This window comes from Lissotriton helveticus, chromosome 5_1 (assembly GCF_964261635.1).
Source record: "Lissotriton helveticus chromosome 5_1, aLisHel1.1, whole genome shotgun sequence".
In the NCBI taxonomy this organism is placed as follows: Eukaryota; Metazoa; Chordata; class Amphibia; order Caudata; family Salamandridae; genus Lissotriton; species Lissotriton helveticus.
Window position 1 is genome coordinate 1,239,608,718 of NC_136065.1, and position 24,198 is coordinate 1,239,632,915.

At 45.7% G+C, this 24,198-nt stretch overlaps 1 protein-coding gene across 1 annotated transcript in view; it reads left to right on the forward strand.

The window, feature by feature from the left end:
* Positions 1 to 295: 295 nt before the first annotated feature.
* The window catches only part of CUZD1 (CUB and zona pellucida like domains 1), a 253,994-nt gene continuing 230,091 nt past the window's right edge, over positions 296 to 24,198 (forward strand). Inside the window, exon 1 of the mRNA XM_078643992.1 lies at positions 296 to 421. Coding sequence (XP_078500118.1) covers positions 337 to 421 — 85 coding nt within the window. The 5' untranslated portion in view covers positions 296 to 336. The remainder of the gene's footprint in view (positions 422 to 24,198) is intronic.

The window sequence follows — 24,198 nt, forward strand, 5'->3', positions numbered from 1 at the left end:
CCGGAAGTAGCGTCACTGTGCGGTACGACGTTCTGACCAAGGTCAGACCTACTCCTTGCCACAGGGAGCTCCCGGGCCACGAAGAGGCGAGCGCCACTCGACCCTGAGCGCCTTGGCATGGATTGCTGATCATGACAGAGAAGAAAGATTGGTCCGGGAGTGCGGCGAGCAGCTGTTTTAGGTCCCACCTTATCTGGAACTTCCCAGGACTGAAGATAGGGGCACTGAACGTCACCTGGGGCCGGATGTCGTAGAAGGAGGGAACCACATCTGGACAAGACTTTATAAAAGGCACCCGGGAGGGGCGCCGCACCTGCATATCTCTATCTCCCCAAGATGTGGACAATCAGATGGGGAGTTTCCCTCCTGCTCCTGTCCCTCGGCTTGGCTCTCGCAGAAAAGGACCCCCTCGAAGTCCAAGGTAGGAACAGAGAGACCAGATCCGTCCATCACCTTTGATGCCCCTTTGAGTCACCAGTAATCCTAAACAAATGCCCTCCTATCCCCAGGCCAGGGCAATAAACCATGCCACAAGGAGGGGCTTTTTCTTCCTAAAAAGGTAACGCCTGGTACCGATGCAAAAGCTGGCACGCTTTTTCTCCATGCAGCAGACTTAAATCATTGATACAGAGTGCCCCTGCAACTGAGCCTCTCTACCTTCGGAGAAGGGAAAAAAGAAAATTACTGAGATAAATATGGTAACATACGGTGTTGCAGAGGTTAGAGGTGCTTCAGTTTATTGTGTGCACTATATGCGTGGACTATTATCACTTGACAGCAACCGAAATAAGCGTGCAGTGTATCATACCGCCAGGCATGAGCTGACGTCCACGCTTGCCAAAACCATCAGGCAAGCGCAAAGGGCGTTGCTGTTCAAGGCAGACGTGTCAGCAATATCCGCTTCGGAAAAACAGTGCTGTCATCTTTAGGTCCTCATGTTGAATATTGCACCCGGCTCTGGAGGGCCACTAAGTATTGTGCTCAAGTGTGCGGTGCACATCTGTAATTGTATCCACTTCCAAGGTGCACATCTAGGGCCTCATTCATGTTTTGAAGCAGTGCAGGGAGCCCTCCTGCTGCGCTATCGTGCGTCAAAAGAAAAGGGCAGGAATGTGCCGTTTCTGCAAGATACGGGGCATTCCTGTTGTTTTTTTTGCCTGCACTTTCACACAAAGGGCAGCCATGCACCAACGCTGTCACCCTTGTGTCTGTGTTGTATGCCTGATTGTTCTGCGCAGGAAGTTACAGCTTCCTGCACAAAAACAATCACAAGAGGGGTTTTCCTCTGTGTGTGCTGCAGAATGCAGCACGCATAGAAAAAGGAAAAACGAGAAGAAATAAAGGGGTTTCTCCTATTGTTCCTCCCTTACGCCAGCCCTGGGGAGGCTTAGGAATCTGACGCATTGTCACGTTTACAAAACCTTGTAAATCAGGGAATGTGTCAGGTTCCATGGATGTTGCATTGTAACACCCACAGCAACACCGATGAAGCACCCCTTTCATGCAGAGTAAGGTGTGAAATGGAGCCATATTTACAAGGCCAAGAAAAGCCATACAGGGTGGCTTTACACGCTCTTGTAAATATGGGTAGGCACACTGTGACACTGGTGGATCCAAAAAAGTGACTCTACAGCGGTGCAGTGGGCATGTAAATAAGCCCCCGTGTCTGATTTGTCCAGTTCAGATTCTGGTGCCTATCTAAAGTACTGAATATAGCACTGTCTTCCTGTGGAAATTATGTTGAATTTCTCTAGAATTTTGCATCCTCTAATCGATTGCTATATTTTACTTTCACTTAACATTTTGAATTGTCGTCTCCTTTTTCCTTTAAATCCCCTTCTTCTCCCTTTGCATCCTCTGCATGTCTTTTCTCTCAGGGTACAACAGTCTTCGTCTCTTGCAAGTATGTTGTTCTGCAATTTACCCACAACTCATTTCAAGGATCATAATTGCTCCCATTTTTAAAGTCATACCCTGCAACCTAACAACACCTAACCTCGTCTAGCTCATTTATTCACACTGCTAAACATCTGCACTACCCCATCACCAAATCCCAAATAATAACACCTAGCTCCTATTAATGTAATCTACCACAAAGAATCTCAAGTGAATGCATGGACTGGTTTGCTTGAGCTCATGAGACAAATCCCAGAAACAAACAGTAACATTGGGTTCTGGAGCACCTTGCAGCCCGGCATAAAGTGCTACAGTGCCTCGAAAGAGGCAGTAAGCTCTATATAAATGCAATTACACTTACAAATGCATGGTATTGACTACGTAGAGCAGGTATTTGGGCATGAAACTGCATGACATCACATCCACACACATAGATGAACCTTCGACCATACATGTATACACGCTGTGGAGAGCAGGATATCATAGCAGCCAGGACACCATCAGACTCCAGACTACGAAATGTAAAAAGAAAAACCAAGGCACGAGGCCTTTTTCATTTAGGAGCCTAGGATCCAGAACTCCGTCCCAGCATCTATCAGACTGCCACTATGGTGCTCCAATGTAGGAAAGAGTTGAAGACTCGCCTCTCTAAAAACCACTACATCACAATGCATTAACCGCCCAAAGCCCAGCTTCCTCTTCTAACTCTCACTGACTTTATGCTTGTCAATGACCATGCCTGGTGCTCCGCTGCCTTTATGCTTGGTTCGCTCTATAGAAATACCATATGCTTACATACATTCTTAAGATGTCATAATTGTCAATCCTAAGACTTAAGCAAGAGGATATGATGGAGTACTAACAGCTACTTATTTATCTTTGTATTCATACACGATTGGAGGCCAGACTGCATTACTGTTTTGTTCACTGGACAACAGAAATAAAAGCAGGCCCTAGCGCTCCTTACAGTGTGGCCAGCAGTTTGCAGAGCCAATGGAAGCTCGCGATGCAAACACTGGGCCACAGATGTGAACCTTTGGGTCAGAGATGGGGCTGTATCAAAGAAAACCTGCACTGGTACAAAAAACAGAGCAATTCCGGTTTCACCTTTTTGTTGGTTGTGTGATACACAATGACAGTAAAAGATTTACCTCAAGACCACATCAAGATGTTTGTGACAAGACCAAAATTGAGGAAATGATTGTGAAAAATGTATAGCACATGCATTGGTTATAAAAAATGTAAATGCTCAATAGAGATTAAAATCTTAGTCCTTAATTAATCTTCTTTTAAAAAATGCTGAAATTGCCACTTATGTGAATCAAACTGAATTTGCTCCAAACATATTTTCATTTTTATACTTCAAGCATCCTTCCTAGAGCTGGTTTTGAAGCTCCGAAAACACAATGAGTGTAGCTCAGAATTGGTCTTGTAGCTCAGTGAACACAGTGCGTGCAGCTTAGAGTTGGTATTGCAGCTCATTGAACACAGTGAATGTAGCTCAGGATTGGCCTACTAGCTCAGTGAACACAGTGAGTGCAGCTCAGAGTTTTTCTTGCGGCTCAGTGAACACAGTGAGTGTAGCTCAGAGTTGGTCTTGTAGCTCAGTGAACACAGTGAACGTAGCTCAGGATTGGCCTACTAGCTCAGTGAACACAGTGAGTGCAGCTCAGAGTTTTTCTTGCGGCTCAGTGAACACAGTGAGTGTAGCTCAGAGCTGGCCTTGTCGCTCAGCGAACACAGCAGGTGTAGCTCGGAGCTGGCATTGTAGCTCAGTGAACACAGTGAGTGTAGCTCAGAGCAGGCCTCCTAGCTCAGTGAACACAGTGAGTGCAGCTCAGAGTATTTCTTGCGGCTCAGTGAACACAGTGAGTACAGCTCAGAGCTGGCCTTGTAGCTCAGTGAACACAGTGAGTGTAACCCAGAGCAATCTCTCTAGCGCAGTGAACACAGTGAGTGTAGCTCAGAGTTGGTCTTGCAGCTCAGTGAATACAGTGAGTGTAGCTCAGAGCAGGCTCTGTAGCGCAGTGAACACAGAGACTGTAGCTCAGAGCTGGCCTTGTAGCTCAGTGAACACAGTGAGTGTAGCTCAGAGCTGGCCTGGTAGCGCAGTGAACACAGTGAGTGTAGCTCAGAGCTGGCCTGGTAGCTCAGTGAACACAGTGACTGTAGCTCAGAGATGGCCTTGTAGCTCAGTGAACACAGTGACTGTAGCTCAGTGAACACAGTGAGTGTAGCTCAGGATTGGCTTCGTAGCTCAGTGAACACAGGAGGTGTAGCTCAGAGCTGGCCTTGTAGCTCAGTGAATACAGTGAGTGTAGCTCAGAGCAGGCTCTGTAGCTCAGTGAACACAGTGACTGTAGCTCAGAGCTGGCCGTGTAGCTCAGCGAACACAGTGAGTGTAGCTCAGAGCTGGCCTCATAGCTCACTGAATACAGTGAGTGTAGCTCAAAGCAGGCTCTGTCGCGCAGTGAACACAGTGACTTTAGGTCAGAGCTGGCCTTGTAGCTCAGTGAATACAGTGAGTGTAGCTTAGAGCAGGCTCTGTAGCGCAGTGAACACAGTGACTGTAGCTCAGAGCTGGCCTTGTATCTCAGTGAACACATTGAGTGTAACTCAGAGCGGCTTTGTAGCTCAGTGAACACATTGAGTGTAGCTCAGAGCTGGCCTTGTAGCTCAGTGAACCCAGTGAGTGTAGCTCAGAGCTGGCATTGTAGCTCAGTGAACACAGTGAGTGTAGCTCAGAGTTGGTCTTGCAGCTCAGTGAACACAGTGACTGTAGCTCAGAGCTGGCCTTGTAGCTCAGTGAACACAGTGAGTGTAGCTCAGAGCTGGCCTTTTAGCTCAGTGAACACAGTGAGTGTAGCTCAGAGCTGGCCTCGTAGCTCAGTGAATACAGTGAGTGTAGCTCAGAGCTGGCCTTGTAGCTCAGCGAACACAATGAGTGTAGCTCAGACCTGGCCTCATAGCTCAGTGAATAAAGTGAGTGTAGCTCAGAGCTGGCCTTGTAGCTCAGTGAACACATTGAGTGTAGCTCAGAGCGGCTTTGTAGCTCAGTGAACACATTGAGTGTAGCTCAGAGCTGGCCTTGTAGCTCAGTGAACCCAGTGAGTGTAGCTCAGAGCTGGCCTTGTAGCTCAGTGAACACATTGAGTGTAGCTCAGAGCTGGCCTTGTAGCTCAGTGAACACAGTGAGTGTAGCTCAGAGCTGGCCTTGTAGCTTGGCGAACACGGTGAGTGTAGCTCAGAGCTGGCCTCGTAGCTCAGTGAATACAGTGAGTGTGGCTCAGAGCAGGCTCTGTAGCGCAGTGAACACAGTGACTGTAGCTCAGAGCTGGCCTTGTAGCTCACTCATACATTGACTGTAGCTCAGAGCTGGCCTTGTAGCTCAGCGAACACAGTGAGTGTAGCTCAGAGCTAGCCTCGTAGCTCAGTGAATACAGTGAGTGTGGCTCAGAGCAGGCTCTGTAGCGCAGTGAACACAGTGACTGCAGCTCAGAGCTGATCTTGTAGCTCACTCATACATTCAGTGTATTTCAGATCTGGCCTTGTAGCTCAGTGAACACAGCGAGTGTAGCTCAGGATTGGCTTCGTAGCTCAGTGAACACAGTGAGTGTAGCTCAGAGCTGGCCTTGTAGCTCAGAGAACACAGTGAGTGTAGCTCAGAGCTGGCCTTGTAGCTCAGTGAACACAGTAAGTGTAGCTCAGAGTTGGTCTTGCATCTCAGTGAACACAGTGACTGTAGCTCAGAGCTGGCCTTTTAGCTCACTCACACATTGAGTGTAGCTCAGAGCTGGCCTTGTAGCTCAGTGAACACAGTGAGTGTAGCTCAGAGCTGGCCTTGTAGCTCAGTGAACACAGTGAGTGTAGCTCAGAGCTGGCCTTGTAGCTCAGTGAACACAGTGAGTGTAGCTCAGAGCTGGCCTTGTAGCGCAGTGAACACAGTGAGTGTAGCTCAGAGTTGGTCTTGCAGCTCAGTGAATACAGTGAGTGTAGCTCAGAGCAGGCTCTAGAGCGCAGTGAACACAGTGACTGTAGCTCAGAGCTGGCCTTGCATTTCAGTGAACACAGTGAGTGTAGCTCAGAGCAGGCCTTGTAGCTCAGTGAACACAGTGAGTGTAGCTCAGAGTAAGCCTTGTAGCTCAGTGAACACAGCGAGTGTAGCACAGAGCAGGCCTTGTAGCTCAGTGAACACAGTGAATCTAGCTCAGAACAGGCCTTGTAGCTCAGTGAACACAGTGACTGTAGCTCAGAGTTGATCTTGCAGCTTAGTGAACACAGTGAGTGCAGCTTAGAGTTGGCCTTGCAGCTCAGTGAACAAAGTGAGTTTAGCTCAGGATTGGCCTTGTAGCTCAGTGAACAGTGAGTGTAGCTCAGAGCAGGCCTCATAGCTCAGTGAATACAGTGAGTGTAGCTCAGAGCAGGCTCTGTAGCGCAGTTAACACAGTGACTGTAGCTCAGATCTGGCCTTGTAGCTCAGCGAACACAGTGAGTGTAGCTCAGAGCTGGCCTTGTAGCTCAGTGAACACAGTGAGTGTAGCTCAGAGCAGGCCTCATAGCTCAGTGAATACAGTGAGTGTAACTCAGAGCAGGCTCTGTAGCACAGTGAACACAGTGAATGTAGCTCAGAGCTGGCCTTGTAGCTCAGTGAAGCCAGTGAGTTGAGCTCAGAGCTGGCCTTGTAGCTCAGCGAACACAGTGAGTGTAGCTCAGAGCTGGCCTCGTAGCTCAGTGAATACAGTGAGTGTGGCTCAGAGCAGGCTCTGTAGCGCAGTGAACACAGTGACTGTAGCTCAGAGCTGATCTTGTAGCTCACTCATACATTCAGTGTATTTCAGATCTGGCCTTGTAGCTCAGTGAACACAGTGAGTGTAGCTCAGGGTTGGCTTCGTAGCTCAGTGAACACAGTGAGTGTAGCTCAGAGCTGGCCTTGTAGCTCAGAGAACACAGTGAGTGTAGCTCAGAGTTGGTCTTGCAGCTCAGTGAACACAGTCAGTGTAGCTCAGATCTGGCCTTGTAGCTCAGTGAACACAGCGAGTGTAGCTCAGGATTGGCTTCGTAGCTCAGTGAACACAGTGAGTGTAGCTCAGAGCTGGCCTTGTAGCTCAGAGAACACAGTGAGTGTAGCTCAGAGCTGGCCTTGTAGCTCAGTGAACACAGTAAGTGTAGCTCAGAGTTGGTCTTGCATCTCAGTGAACACAGTGACTGTAGCTCAGAGCTGGCCTTGTAGCTCAGTGAACACAGTGAGTGTAGCTCAGAGTAAGCCTTGTAGCTCAGTGAACACAATGAGTGTAGCTCAGACCTGGCCTCATAGCTCAGTGAATAAAGTGAGTGTAGCTCAGAGTTGGTCTTGCATCTCAGTGAACACAGTGACTGTAGCTCAGAGCTGGCCTTGTAGCTCACTCACACATTGAGTGTAGCTCAGAGCTGGCCTTGTAGCTCAGTGAACACAGTGAGTGTAGCTCAGAGCTGGCCTTGTAGCTCAGTGAACACAGTGAGTATAGCTCAGAGCTGGCCTTGTAGCTCAGTGAACACAGTGAGTGTAGCTCAGAGCTGGCCTTGTAGCGCAGTGAACACAGTGAGTGTAACTCAGAGTTGGTCTTGCATTTCAGTGAACACAGTGAGTGTAGCTCAGAGCAGGCTCTGTAGCACAGTGAACACAGTGAATGTAGCTCAGAGCTGGCCTTGTAGCTCAGTGAAGCCAGTGAGTTGAGCTCAGAGCTGGCCTTGTAGCTCAGCGAACACAGTGAGTGTAGCTCAGAGCTGGCCTCGTAGCTCAGTGAATACAGTGAGTGTGGCTCAGAGCAGGCTCTGTAGCGCAGTGAACACAGTGACTGTAGCTCAGAGCTGATCTTGTAGCTCACTCATACATTCAGTGTATTTCAGATCTGGCCTTGTAGCTCAGTGAACACAGTGAGTGTAGCTCAGGGTTGGCTTCGTAGCTCAGTGAACACAATGAGTGTAGCTCAGAGCTGGCCTTGTAGCTCAGAGAACACAGTGAGTGTAGCTCAGAGTTGGTCTTGCAGCTCAGTGAACACAGTCAGTGTAGCTCAGATCTGGCCTTGTAGCTCAGTGAACACAGCGAGTGTAGCTCAGGATTGGCTTCGTAGCTCAGTGAACACAGTGAGTGTAGCTCAGAGCTGGCCTTGTAGCTCAGAGAACACAGTGAGTGTAGCTCAGAGCTGGCCTTGTAGCTCAGTGAACACAGTAAGTGTAGCTCAGAGTTGGTCTTGCATCTCAGTGAACACAGTGACTGTAGCTCAGAGCTGGCCTTGTAGCTCAGTGAACACAGTGAGTGTAGCTCAGAGTAAGCCTTGTAGCTCAGTGAACACAATGAGTGTAGCTCAGACCTGGCCTCATAGCTCAGTGAATAAAGTGAGTGTAGCTCAGAGTTGGTCTTGCATCTCAGTGAACACAGTGACTGTAGCTCAGAGCTGGCCTTGTAGCTCACTCACACATTGAGTGTAGCTCAGAGCTGGCCTTGTAGCTCAGTGAACACAGTGAGTGTAGCTCAGAGCTGGCCTTGTAGCTCAGTGAACACAGTGAGTATAGCTCAGAGCTGGCCTTGTAGCTCAGTGAACACAGTGAGTGTAGCTCAGAGCTGGCCTTGTAGCGCAGTGAACACAGTGAGTGTAACTCAGAGTTGGTCTTGCAGCTCAGTGAATACAGTGAGTTTAGCTCAGAGGAGGCTCTATAGCGCAGTGAACACAGTGACTGTAGCTCAGAGCTGGCCTTGCATTTCAGTGAACACAGTGAGTGAAGCTCAGAGCAGGCCTTGTAGCTCAGTGAACACAGTGAGTGTAGCTCAGAGCTGGCCTTGTAGCTCAGTGAACACAGTGAGTGTAGCTCAGAGCTGGCCTTGTAGCGCAGTGAACACAGTGAGTGTAACTCAGAGTTGGTCTTGCAGCTCAGTGAATACAGTGAGTTTAGCTCAGAGGAGGCTCTATAGCGCAGTGAACACAGTGACTGTAGCTCAGAGCTGGCCTTGCATTTCAGTGAACACAGTGAGTGAAGCTCAGAGCAGGCCTTGTAGCTCAGTGAACACAGTGAGTGTAGCTCAGAGTAAGCCTTGTAGCTCAGTGAACACAGCGAGTGTAGCACAGAGCAGGCCTTGTAGCTCAGTGAACACAGTGAATCTAGCTCAGAACAGGCCTTGTAGCTCAGTGAACACAGTGACTGTAGCTCAGAGTTGGTCTTGCAGCTTAGTGAACACAGTGAGTGCAGCTTAGAGTTGTCCTTGCAGCTCAGTGAACAAAGTGAGTTTAGCTCAGGATTGGCCTTGTAGCTCAGTGAACAGTGAGTGTAGCTCAGAGCAGGCCTTGTAGCTCAGGCCTTTGTTTGACTACTTGGTTAAAAGTTGGATCCCTGGCAGTTCTGCTCAGCCTTCCTCCTTCCAGGGTTAATAAAATAATTATTGTTGAGCTGGGTAGCAATAAACGTCTGTTATCCGTATCCAGATACCACTTTGGCAGGGAATCTGTGCTTAATAAACACTCAGGCTTTTGAGTGTACTTGAGAAGTGGATAGCGTGTGTTTCTCCAAGTGATGTTTGGTTAAAAACCTGTGGCAATAGTATGGAATCACTCTCCTCCACGTAGAAAAAGTGTAGCTTGTAGGAAATACCGTGTGCTTAATTTCTTATAATAGAAGCAGCAATAATACTGCACACGGATTTGCCCTGTTTAATATTATTTTTTGCATTAGGGCAGACTTTCTTAGATACAGTCTTTAGGGCCATGTCTTAAACAGTGTTTGCTCATTTAAAAAAAATGCAGAACATGGGGGCATATTAGCAAGGGCGATATTGCCGCTTTAAGGGGACTTTTTCCAGCGAAAGCAGAGATATTCTTATCGCCCTATTAGCAACCTGTCGCTAACAGCAGTTAGCGACAGCTTGTCGGCGATAGCTACAGGTTTGGTGCCCGCTTTGCATGTCAGCGATATTTATCTCTAATGACATGCAAAGTGGGCCTACCCAACCTGTTAGCGACTGAAAGCAGTCGCTAACACAGCTATCGCCTATTAGCAAGGCAGGCGAAGCGATAAAAAGAACTTGCGCTAAGCACGATTATCACCAAAACGTAACTCCTGCTCAGACCACTTCTTAACCTGTATATCCAATGGCAGGTGGATATTCAGGTTAAGTCCCCATTAGCGATGATGCCTGAATATCGATGGATTTCCAGCGATACTCACGCATTGAGCCGCTATCGCCGGATATTTTATTGCTTTGGAGACAAACGTTGCTAATAGCACGTTATCTCTGCGATAATATCCGCGATAGCCGGCGTTAAAAAAAATGCGCTAAGCACATCTAGCGATAATTATCACTATTTGTTTCTAATATGCCCCATGGTGTCTGTGTCTCTGTTTAATGTGCAGCCACATTTCGACGATTCGCCAGTTTGCACAAATGCCTTCTGCTGTGAAAAGCGCTTATTTAACCTTTTTTTTTTTTACCGTCAGGGCACCTTTAATAAAGTTGTTCCTAGATGCTAATGTGGAAAAATCGGTTAATTCGACTACATTTCAGTGGTAGCTCACAATAAGGTAACACTGTGAGGGTAGCAGTGGTGAGAGTAATTTTAATATGTAAAATACATGCCTTAAATGCTAACTTTAATCTTAAAAATAGGTACCTGAACACTGTAACATTCATTATTTTAGCAAATGTAAAATACAGTTTTAAATTATTGCAAAACATGTTTTGGTAAATTAATCTCAGCATGGGGCAAATCCATAAAATGCGCAGTAGCTGATGAAAAATGTAGTATGCACATCAGTGCTAATCACAAAAGTAATGTGCCCAAACTGGTGATTATGCGCACAAATCGAAGAAGCATGGTGTAAGGTGTGTAAAAAGAAGTACGGAAAGCATTTTTTGCACAGGCGCATTTAATTAAGTTGTTGGCACTAGACGAACATCGACACATTTTTTTATTCTACCACACGGTAGAGCTGTCTGTCTATTTTCAAACACAGCACATCACCAGCATGTTTAACAATTCAATATACATTGAACAAATATTACAAGCGCACCTAGGCCATTCTTAAAGCTTTGGGTGACCAGAAGTAGTAAAAAATCTCATATTTGTAGGAGTGTGACGGTTAGCAGGTGCTTTTAGTACAGGCATTTTGAAGCACCAGCATGGACACTGGGTGGTGCAAGCTGCACTGGCCACCTGATAAATAGCTCTGCTCTGGACTTTTTCGTACACAAATTAAGCACTGGCACTAGCTCTGTTCCAGGAGCCCCTGCATTTATTTAAGATTAGTTGAACCTCGAATCAGGTTCTCATCTTTAACGATGCCAAGTTAGGTAGACTTTCACTATTCATGTGTTTTAACCATCTCCCTATCTACTGAGAATTATAGGCTGGGATTCACACCAAAATCCTTCACCTACCCGAGGTAGGCTTAATGAGGAGAAATGTTTTCATTTCTCATAGTTTTTCTTCTTTGCATGTGTGCTGCATTCTACAGCACACCTAAAGAGAGGAAAGCTCATTAAGGCATAGTTAATGTACAGGAACAGACGCCTTCTAACACAAAAACTATGCTGACCTTGTACTACAGCATAAGGGTGCTTGGGGTAGCGCATTGTCAAAAATTGTGATAAAACAAATCAAGGGATGTCAGAAGGCTGGTGGCCAACACTAGAAGTATTGGACTTTGCCAATGTTTGTTTAAATATGGATCCCTCCTGGGCAAAAGGAGGGATCTACCACAGAGACATTTCCTCACCTGCATGAGTGCGTGGCAAATAAGAGGAGCCTTTACAACTGCCTCGTATTACCAGTGCAGACTCAGAGTCAAGATACCTGTCAGTAGTGACACTGACACTGCACCACATAAGGGGTTGTCACAGTCAGTGTGTCCCCTCTTGTCAAGTGTTGTCCCTTGAGGAGTGGAAAAAGTGGTAGCGGGGAACCTCTCTGGGCATCCCCCCTCAAGTGCATGAAGCCACATTCTGCACCCACCTGTCTGGGAATTCCTGCCCTCCCCTTGAGCCTGTATGGATTTCAATTATGCATTAAAATTATATCAACAGCAGGTTGCCTATTTAATGTTTGCACTTTCTACATATAAGTAAAACATAAAATGAGGGTCTGTATCTGGGGCAAAACACTATTCAGTCTTCTGGCTAATGAAATTTTACAGGAATGTGAGAAAGTTAATTATTGATTGGGATGATTGGGGGTAAAGACTGACTTACGCATAGGTCCCCAAAAGGGTCCAGGTCAGATCTAGTTGGTACAGGTCAGTTGGGCTCTTCAGGGAAAAATCCACTTGCAGCTTGTTTGGCACTGTAGCTTACACAGGAGTTCAGCCAACTGACCCTTGTTGTCCACTTCTTTGTCCTGGGTGCAAACGTAAACAAGTTCAGCCCTTCAGGTCTCATCCCAGGTCTCAAACAGAAGGTGCAGTCCTTATTCTATTCTGAGAATGTTCTGTGGAGGGTGCCAAGGGGTGCCAGAGGATACCACATTTATGCTTGCACCAGCTTGTTGGGAAAACCTTCCCAGGGGTATTCCTATCCCTTTTTTGCAGCTCGCCTGTGTCCTACTGCAAGCAATCCCATAATTGGGGAGAGGAGTTGGCCTAAGGGCTAGGACGGTCGACCTCGAATCTGGGGAAATGGGTTCAAGTCTCGGCAAAGACGCTGAACACCCTGTGATTCTGGGCAAATCACTTAATCTCCCCGTGCCTAACAAAAATTATTGTGTCCTCATGTAACGTGATTGGTGCTATGTAAAGCGCTCTGATACCCGATACCTTTGGGTCAAGTTTGCGCTATATAAAACCCTGTAAAATACACTCTCAAAGTGGCCCTCACTCACCAAACCCAAGTAGGAGAAATAATGTTCCCCTTGTGCAGAGCCTGTGTGCCTACTCAGAGTTGTGGCCAGGGTAATGAGCACTTCCCTCCTCTTTGGTGACTCCAGACCAGTTCTAGGGCAGCTCTCACCCCAACTGGGTTTGGTGTCCGCCTGCCTGGGAGGCCAGAGAGTAGGCCTGTGCAGGTATCATCTGACATCAGCTTGTGAAAGGGGAGGACCATGAAGGGGTTCTCATCACTGCACAACTGATATTACTAACAGAGGAACAAAACACCTCCCCAAGGCACTTGTTTCTGCTGTGGGAGAAGTTTACACACCTATTCTGGGATATTCACAAACTGGAAGACAGTTAGTCTCCAAAAGCTTAAGACAGGGAAAATGTAACTTTCCTAAATATTTAACAAACAATCTGTTTTCATCATTGAGTTGGGCTTTTAATAAATATCAAAATAGTGATTGAATTATGTTTCTGGCTAATGCCTAGCCCGAGATAGCAAAATTAATATTTAAGATTGCTTTCCCGTGTTTTTCCATGGACCAGCCAGCTGTCATGCGGTGAAAAAAGATTTTGGGTGATAGTCATTGTAAGGATATTTTAGCCTAATTACATTTCTATATGTCCTACTTTTACATACCATGCACTCTGCCTTGTGGGCTACAAGGACTACATATGGGTGACCTTCTATTATTTAAAAGGGAGGTTTTCTCCTGTCAAAAACCATTTTGTTTGACAAGTCAGGTTGCAAATTTAAACTTCAGCAGATAGGCTGCAGTGGCAGGCCTGGAGTCATGTATGCCTGGTCACACCGGTGGATGGCATTGTAGTGCTGTATTCCATACGTGACATTTAACTTTCTATGCCATGGGTGTACTCTGGACACCATATATTATGAATTTATAAGGAAGGTAAATATGCCAATTAGGCATTAACCAATTCATGCTGTATGGGTTATAGCACATGCACTGGGGCCTGGTTACCAGTGTTCCAGTGCTCAGAGTCAAACAACTAGCAGCATCAGTCCAGAAACAATGGAGTAAACCATGTAATTTTCTCACAGGGACAAATTGTGGGAATCCTTTAGAGGGGTTCAGTTTATTGTTGTTGCCTTGGCTTTCAACGGATGGATGCATGGCCAACTGTAATGAACCGCTCTTCAAACTGAATAGGCTTTCTGGTATAATTCAAACAAACTCGAATGGTTTTCAACAATAGTGGACACGATGAACAATTTAGGTGATACTCCAAATAATGCCATAGAAGCATGGTCTCTCTTTTTAGAGAGCCTAAAACTGAAAATGAAATCTCCAGCCACGAAGGTCAAAGGAACGTATCCAAACAACACACTGCCGAAAGAATTGAGAGACTTGAGGAAGGAATTGAGAAAAACACATAAAAAGCTGCAAACGTATAATAAAGACTCTAGTCAAATGGACGTTTTTCTGGCCCTACGGAAGCGCTATAAAAAGAACGTCTGGGAGCACAAAAAAGCTACCAAGGAAAAATTCTGGACCAAGTTGATCCACAGCGCTAAAACCTCTAACGCAATTACATTCTGGAGAATTATAAACCAACTAACCAGACCGCTGAACATTCTTACATCAAACGTGCAGGAAACTGAATGGGTTACTTTCCTCCAGTTAAAATTTAAAGGAAATATATTAAACATTCCAGGTAACCAATCCTATGAGCAAAATTAAAAACAAAAAGACAAGTGAGGTGAAAAATAGTACCCAACAGTCGTCAATCAACCCAAGCAAAGTATCAACTTCGAAAACATCAGCTGGGACCTATTCTTCGGAGGAAATTACAAAAGTAATTAGTAAGGGCAAGAGTAACGGGGCCCCGGGGCCAAACGGTATTCCTCAAGCGGTATTCAAACACGCACCTGAATACTGGAGCTTTTCTTTAGAGACCCTCTTTTCTGACGTTCAAACATTCAGCCAAGTACCTAGAAGCTGGCACGGTTCCATAATAACACCTATATACAAAATACAAAGGAGGCGACAGATCCAACCCACTTAACTATCGACTAATAACACTGCAGGACGTGGAAGCAAAATATTTTGCATCTCTTTTATTAACAGACCTGGTTAACTGGTCAAGCGACAGAGATTTGATCCCACTCAATCAAACGGGGTTCAGAGCTGGCATCGGAACTATTTCAAATATTCTATCAATAAGCCTGATAGCTGATAAATGCCAGCGTAACAAACAGTAGCTGAACTTATGTTTTATTGACCTGCAAGCGGCATTCGATAGCGTGGATCGGGACCTACTATGGGCTAAATTAAGATCATGGGACATACCAGAGAGCTTACTAAGGGGCCTGTTGCTATTTTATACTGATACATGGACACAAGTTAAACTAGGCGATGGCACGCGACTGTCCAGAAAAGTGTCCATAGAAACCGGATTAAAGCAAGGATGCGTCCTGGCGCCTCACTTGTTCAACCTATTTCTTTCGGACCTCTCCGGCAAACTAAACACCTGTAATGCTCACCCTCCGAGACTAGGTAACCTGCAACTCTCACATCTTGCATACGCAGATGACATTGTACTCATGAGCCTAACAAAAGTCGGCATGGCTAGATTACTAACGGAACTTTCGCTTTTCTTGTCTGCTAACAAACTGACTTTGAATTTATCTAAAACCAAAATAATGTTAATTTCCAGTCGGCGCTCAATAGATTACAATATCTGCATAGAAGGCAAAAGGGTCTCAAATTATAAATATCTGGGATATTTTATTGATGATAAGATGACTCTAAAAGCCCAGAAACATTACCTTACGCAACGAACTGGAGCCTTGATCTTCGCATTTAGCTCCTTGTACAAAAAACTAGAGGGCCCCTCGCTCAAACCACTACTAACGGTAATTGCAGTTAAAGCCCTTCCCACCCTAACATACGCAAGCGCAGCAATGCACGGTAAGGATGGTGCCTTGTTGAATAGCCTGATTACCAAAATTTATAAGAAAGCCTTTCAACTTCCTCGCGATGCTTCACCAGCGCAAACGCGCTTAGAATTTGGTCTCATGAATGAGTCTGTGGGAAGACTATACACGTGCATTAAAACCTGGTACCGTATCAAAATGAACGCCACTGATAATAACTTAAACAAATTCTTGTGGCAAGAAGTCGAAATGGGAACAAGATCAGAGGCAACCAAATTCCTGATTAAAGCACTGGAATTAACACGTACCGCCCAGCTATGGGATAAAAATTTGCCGTTTAAAACATTTAAACAGGTAATAAACAAAGCCACTAAATTACATTCTCTACTTATTGATAAGGAAATCTTCTCCCATCGCTCACATTCTTGGGCTATAATTAATAGCTACAAACTACTTACTCCGGCGCTCTATTTGGACTCTACATACTCAGTGTTTACTAAAAAAAGGTTGATGGCTCTAAGATTCGGAAAATACCCAACACTGGCTGATGCACCAGCCTGGAAACACACGGGATCTATTGCCTGTCGGCTCTGCGATTACACCAAAGAGGATATAATCCACATTATTTGTCACTGTATAAAGTTGAAACAGGAGCGAATGCTTCTTTTAAAGAATCATTTTCTGATTAAGGGATTACGCACCTGCAGGTCAGCTATTATAGGCTGTTTGGACTCTACGGACACACAAATTAACTGTAAGATTGTAAAGTTTCTGCTTGCCTTTGAAAAACGCTTGTTAAATAACTAATACCTCTAACAATGTACTGTGATTTTCTGAAACTCCATTTTCTTTGTCCTTTTAAAATGATTATTTGAATTTTATCTTGATGTAAATTTTGAAGATGTATTTTAATTAATTTTAAATTTTAACATTGTGTCACAAGTGCAAAGGAAATTTTGTTATGGTTTTAATTAACTGAACAATAAAGTTTTAAACAAACAAAACAAAACAAACAGAATAGGCTTTCTGGAAAGGAATAGTGAGGGCACCTCAACTTCAGGTAAAGTAAAGTAGAGTTTAGTCCTTTTTTGGAAATCAAGATGGTTAGTCTCAGTGGGGATTGTTATTAGGAATTATTTCCATAAACTGGGTGATTGGACTCTGAAGCATCTGTGTTTTTGTTCATTGAGCTTGTGAGATCTCTCATGATAGGACTTGTTGTTGCAAAGAAAAAGAGACCAAAAGGCAATCATGGGGAGTTAAAACCGCGGGAAAATGCATTGCCTTTCTTCAAAACACAATTGTAATTCAATTAAATTTTTTAAAAGAATTGCATTTTGAGCCTTTTGAGGTCATAAGCAATGCATTGCGGGGCGTAAGTTATAGTTAGCTAAGTTATCTATAACTGCTGAATTTCTCTAGTTTTATATGAGTGGAATCCGAGCCTAACTATAACGTCCATGGAACTTTTGTTTTTTTCAGGAAATTTCTACGTTTTTTAAATTCTATTTCCTAACTATGATGTCTCTGTAACTTTTATTTTTCAGTACATTTTTATGCTTTAAAAAATACTGTATTTCTTAACTATAATGTCCCTCTAACGTTTGTTTCTTTTAGTGAATGTCTAAGCTTTTTAAAAGTGTTTTCCGAACTGTAACCTGTAACCTTTGAGAGTGAGTGCAGTGTCTCAGTGGATCTCTGAGTGGGTGTGAATGTCTGAGTGGGTCTCTCAGTGTGTGTGAGAGTGGGTCTGGGTGTTTGAGTGGGTGTGTTAGTGTCTGAGTGGGTCTTTGAGTTGGTGTGTGGGTGTCTGAGTGGGTGCATGAGTATTTGAATAGGTCTGTGAGTTGGTGTGTGAGTGTCTGAATGGCTGTTTAAGAGGGTGCATGAGTCTCTAAATGAGTTTGTGAGTGGCTGTCTGAGTCGCTGCATGGCTCTGTCAGTGGCTGCTTCAGTGTCTAAGTTGGTCAATGAGTAGATGTCTGAGTCTCTGACAGTGTCGTGGGTGGGTGTGTTAGTCTGGGTAAGGAACTGCAAGTGGGTGTCTGAGTCTCTGAGAGTATCTCTCGGTGGGTGCATCCCTGTCTGAGTGGGTCTGTCAGTGGGTGTCCCAGTCTTTGACTGGGTCTTGGACTGGGTACATTTGTGTCTGAGTGAGCATGTCAATGGGTGCATGAGCCTCCTAGTAGGTATCTAAGTGGGTGTCTGACTCTATGAATGGGTCTGTGAGTGGATGCATCAGTGCTTGAGTGGATCTGTCAGTGAGTGTCTCAGTCTTTGAGTGAGCCTGTGAGTGGGTGAATGAGTCTGAGTAGGTCTGTGAATGGATGTGTGAGTCTCAGAGTGGGTCTGTGAGTGGGTGCATGGTCTGTGAGCAGATGCTTGAGTCTCTGACTGGGTCTGTGAGTGGGTGCATGCCTCTCAGAGTAGGTCTATGAGTGGATGTATAAGTCTCTGAGTGGGTCTGTGACTAGGTGTATGAGTTTCTGGGTGAGTGTGTAAGTGGGTGCATGAGTCTCTGACTTGGTCTGCAAGTGGGTATCTGAGTCTCTAAGTGGGTCTGTGATTGTGTGCATCAGTGTGTGAATGGGTGCATCAGTGTGTGAGTGGGTATCTGAGTGGGTGTGTCATTCTCTGAGTGGATCGCGGAGTGGCTGCATGACTCTCTCAGTGGGTGTGTTAGCATCTGAGTGGGTCTGTGAGTGGTGCATGAGTCTCTAAGTGGGTATGTCAGTGGGTGCCTCAGTGTCTGTGTGGGTCTGAGAGTGAGTGTGTAAGTATCTGAATGAGTCTGTGAGTGTGTGAGTGAGTGTCTGAGTGAGTGCATCGGTGTTTGAGTGAATCTGACTGGGTGCATTAGTGTCTGAGTGGATCTGTAAGAGGGTGTGTAAGTCTCCGAGTGGGTGTGTGAGTAGGTACATGAATCTCTGGGTCTGTGACTGGGTATCTAAGTCTTTGAGTGGGTATGTGAGTGGTTGCATCAGAGTCTGAGTGGGTTTGTTAGTGGGTGCATAAATCTCTCAGTGCATTAGTTAGTGATTGCATTAGTGTTTGTATCAATCACAGAAAAAGAATTCTCACTGATATTCATGAATTCATCCTGATGTTACACGGGGGCCCCACGCAGATGGTTGCAGCGACTTCACGAATATCATGTGTGAGAATAAACGGATTTTCAGTAAATAGCTTGTCACTTTAACTCCCCTATATCGGAAACATGGGGTCAAGGTACCTCTAACGTGACCCGTTACACCTCCTTCAGCTTTCAATTTCAGCCTGGGGGCCGTCTCTCATTACAGACAATGGCAGTCACAACTCTCTCATCAGGTTGCAGCCAGACAATCACAAAATTTATCTTAGCATACACATTTGTGATTAATCCCGAAACTGTCACAATATTTCCACGGTCGCAGATATCACAAACTTTATTTTCATAAATTTGCCAATGACTACTAAACAGATTCATACCAAATAGCTGAAAGCAAGATCTGCATAACCAAATCTTCCTTTCTGCCAAACGTTGTGTAATTCCAGCCAGTGCTTCAGGGGCAGCTTCGACTAAAGTTCCTATGGTAATTAACATGGGAAACGCACCTTTTTTTGTCCCCCCCTTTTCCTTGGCCCCCACTTGACGGATCGCCCTAAAAGTTTCATTGTGCAACAGCACTTTTTAGGAAAATGTTGTGAAGGTTAGTCAACTGTCGACAAAGTTATCAAATTTATAGGCAAGTAAAAAAATGCTTTTCCTGTGGAAACATGGTCCTGACTATAACTACTTACTAGCGACTGCCAGCAGGAAGGATAGATAGATAGATAGATAGATAGATAGATAGATAGATAGATAGATAGATAGATAGATAGATAGATAGATAGATAGATAGATAGATAGATAGATTGATAGATAGATAGATTGCAATTTAAATGTATTACTTTTTTTGTAGGAGGATTTATTTTAATTAATTTTAAAAGTACAGACTCCCCTTTTTAAAATTACTTCTATTCCCCCCTTTTTTAGGTCTCGCCTGTCGATGCGCATGCGCATCGAGCAAGGCGAGAGTATTGCGAGTTATCCACTCTTTATCCACACTGCAAGGAATCGTGGCGATTCCTTGCAGTGCCCGTGACTTTTAAGGTCAATGCGCATGCGCATTAAGCTTATGCGCATGCGCATTGACCTTAAAAGTCACGGGCGCGTGCATGTCCGTCTTTGTTTACCGTGTCGCATTTCTCCTCCCCCCTCCCCTCTCTTCCCTTCGGCTTGTTTGTTGATTTGACCCGCTCCGCCCCCTCCCCTTCCCACCGTGTCGCATTTCTCCTCCCCCCGCCCCTCTCTTCCCTCCGGCTTCGTTTTTTTTTTTGTTTATTTTACCCGCCGTGTCTCCGATCCTTTCGCTTGTTTATTTGAATGAGCGTTTCCCTGGCTTAGAGCGGCACCCAATTCATGGGTGCCTTACTTTAATGTATACAGATGCTTGCTCTCCTCCCTTTGTGAGTGTTTCTCTGGCTCAGGCAAGCATGCTGCTGGCTTTCACGTTCCTGTAGCTGTACCCTTTACATCCGTGTTCCTAACCTTACTGCTTCAGACTATTAAGCCACCTTCACACCACCAGCCCCCTTTAGCAGCCCACGCATGCTCCTCCGCACAGAGGTTCCAATCACAGTAACTGCATGCCACAGCTTCTTCGTAACTAACGTCCTCCTGTGCCGTGAACCTCAGAGAACGAACAAGAAAGAGGTTACTGGAGGTTCTTTCAGTGGGTACACACTCTCCCTGAAATCTCAGCTGAGGGGCACCGACAGCGAAACTGGTTAATGCAATCTAGTATCGCATTTCTCCTCCCCCCTCCCCTCTCTTCCCTTCGGCTTGTTTGTTGATTTGACCCGCTCCGCCCCCTCCCCTTCCCACCGTGTCGCATTTCTCCTCCCCCCTCCCCTCTCTTCCCTCCGGCTTCGTTTTTTTTTTTGTTTATTTTACCCGCCGTGTCTCCGATCCTTTCGCTTGTTTATTTGAATGAGCGTTTCCCTGGCTTAGAGCGGCACCCAATTCATGGGTGCCTTACTTTAATGTATACAGATGCTTGCTCTCCTCCCTTTGTGAGTGTTTCTCTGGCTCAGGCAAGCATGCTGCTGGCTTTCACGTTCCTGTAGCTGTACCCTTTACATCCGTGTTCCTAACCTTACTGCTTCAGACTATTAAGCCACCTTCACACCACCAGCCCCCTTTAGTAGCCCACGCATGCTCCTCCGCACAGAGGTTCCAATCACAGTAACTGCATGCCACAGCTTCTTCGTAACTAACGTCCTCCTGTGCCGTGAACCTCAGAGAACGAACAAGAAAGAGGTTACTGGAGGTTCTTTCAGTGGGTACACACTCTCCCTGAAATCTCAGCTGAGGGGCACCGACAGCGAAACTGGTTAATGCAATCTAGTAGCACAATTAGGGGAGTGATGATCATTTTTATGTGTTGATACATTTTAATTATTCAATGAAAGTTTTACTGCATTTTTTTTTTTGTTGGGTAGCTTCATCATTAACAATGGCGGCGCGTGCCTTTATTCATCTTTAATAATGGCGGTAGCATGCCTTTCTTTTGTTCTGCGCGGCTCGCCCATCTCTTTATTTACTTTGCTGTCATTCAGAAGCTGTCAGTGGTGGCCGCTGTTCAACAGCCTGTTGCGTTTTTGCGGTCACAGGAAACAAAGTTCCAAAACGTTCCTGGGGCCGTAATCGAAAAATGTCATGTTAGCATTAGGAATAGGCGTGGCAGAAAGCAGCATAGCTTTTTCACACCGCCTACAATGTCTCCAGCCTTATATCTGCTTTATTCGCTACAATCAGCAAGTCATGAATATTTGTTGGGCGAAGCGACATTTAACGCTTTGCAGTGAGTTATAGTGCGTGTGCATTTACACATGGGGAAGGGGGTTGTTAAGCGCCTGCTGCACAAAACATTGCTCTAGGAGCGCTGCGCAGCAGACAATGGAAATCCGATGGAAGTAGATAAGCACTAATCACTGGTTACATTCTCAATGGCTCCCAATGCTGATAAATAATGTTTAATATTTGTTATCAGACGCCACAGTGGAGCCGCTGCAGTTCTGTGTTCATTTCCACACAGAAAGCCGGCCCTCTTCTTTCTCTCACTAGCTCGCCTCCAACCCTCATCTCCCAATGTAATTTCATGTAATTCTTTTAGTGAACGACTTTATTACAATGATGCCAAATCCACGATAAGAAGACAAGCAGGTTTATTGCAGCACAGCTAAGGCGTCCGGCCAGGTTGATCTCCAGATGCAACTGGAGATAACTGAGTGGAATATACAGTTACAGGCACTCCATTAAGAATGTAGAACGCCATGTGAAAATACACAGAGCGCACAACAACCAGGCCTCATCAGCTGTACCTCAAAACAACCAGGACTCATCACCCCTCTCTCACAACAACCAGGCCTCATCACCCCTCTCTCACAACACTCACTCTCACTCACCCTCAACCCCTCAGCCTCACCCTCACCCTCACTCACCCTCAACCCCTCACCCTCACTCACCCTCACCCTCACTCACCCTCACCCTCACTCACCCTCAACCCCTCACCCTCACTCATTCACCCTCACTCACCCTCAACCCCTCCCCCTCGACCCCTCCCCCTCAACCCCTCACCCTCACCCTCACTCACCCTCAACCCCTCACCCTCAAACCCTCACTCACCCTCAACCCCTCACCCTCAACCCCTCACTCACCCTCACTCTCACTCATCCTCACTCACCCTCAACCCCTCACCCTCAACCCCTCACTCACCCTCACTCTCACTCACCCTCACTCAGCCTCAACTACTCCCCCTCACTCACCCAAAACCCCTCACCCTCACTCACCCTCAACCCCTCACCCTCAAACCCTCACTCACCCTCAACCCCTCACCCTCACTCACCCTCAACCCCTCACCCTCACTCACTCACACTCAACCCCTCACCCCCTCACTCACCCTCACTCTCACTCACCCTCACTCAGCCTCAACTACTCCCCCTCACTCACCCAAAACCCCTCACCCTCACTCACCCTCACCCTCAACACCTCACTCACCCTCACCCTCACCCACCCTCACCCTCACTCACCCTCAACACCTCACCCTCAACCTCAACCCCTCACCCTCACTCACCCTCACTCCCCCTCACTCACCCTCACTCACCCTCACTCACCCTCACTCTCACTCACCCTCAACCCCTCACCCTCACTCACCCTCACTCACCCTCACACAGTGCAATAGTTCTCAGACCATTTCAGTTAGAGCTTTTAGAAATGTTTATGGCTTTTTTTATTTGTAATACTTTAGCATTGGCTACAGGAAACAAAAATGCTAAACATTGACAAAAAAACCCCATAAACAATTCTAAAAGCACTAACTCTAATGGTGCGAGACCTATTGCATTTCCAATGCTTGTTTAACCTTACCAATCTATATCTCTACCCACCCTAAGCCCTAAAAAATACCCTTACCACCCTATACCCCTACCCACCCCTAAAACATAAATACCTGCTTACCTTATACCACTACCAACCCTAAACTCAAAAAGTACCCTTACCACCCTATATCTCTACCCACCCCAAAACCCTTGAAACACTCTTACCACCCTATAACCTTACCTACCCCAATCTATCTATATATCAATCTATCTATCCATATTTACACACATACATATATTTACTCATACTTACCTTACATATATACATAACTTGCATTATAAAGACAATGTCTGGTAAATGAGTTGTTGTAAATGCATTGCCTGGTAATGCCTGTGTTGTACAGGCTGTTTCCCCCACAAAAGCAGCTCACCCAGAGTCCTGCCTCCCACTCCACTATGAACTAACATCAAAGCATTGCATTCCTCCAATCCTCTAAGCCTGTATTTGCATCTGTGTGGCAACAGTCAAACGATGTAGGCTAGCGCTTTAGAGGGGCGGACCACTGCATAGCATAGATTGAGGAGGGCCTAGCTTTAGTTTGTTATTAAGGGATCAGCGCATTTTCCACCTCACTGCCTCCTAAATCTTCAGGAATTCCTCATGGAGTTTGAAGTAATGCTTTTATTAGCTCCTGAAATTATAACATGCCTAATTTAGGTGTGAGAAACTCAAATCTGCGATTGGCTTGCCAGGGATTTTGCCTTTTAGGACCCCCTCCGCTAAGGTTGTTTCCAGTCTGCTCAAAAATGCAATTAACCTACAAAATATTGAACTGAATGCCATTGGGAATGCAAACTAGGGTATTACTCTCTGTGGGGAAATTAGAAGCCGGACTTTTTTGTACATCGAATCTTCAAGATCCTTGGTTCAGTCCAGAAGAATTAAACACGTCCGTAGATTGCTCATAGCCTGAACAGCTTTTGGATGTCTATCTCACACTCTTGCAGCAATCAAATGCAACTTACTGCATTTGTATTGCTCCATTTGTGAACAAAGTAATATTTATTTAGCCTGTGAGTTGATTCATTAATTGATTAATAGATTGTTTATTGATGGATTACTTGTTGACCGGTTGAGGGGTTAATTTATTGGTGGGTTGATTGAT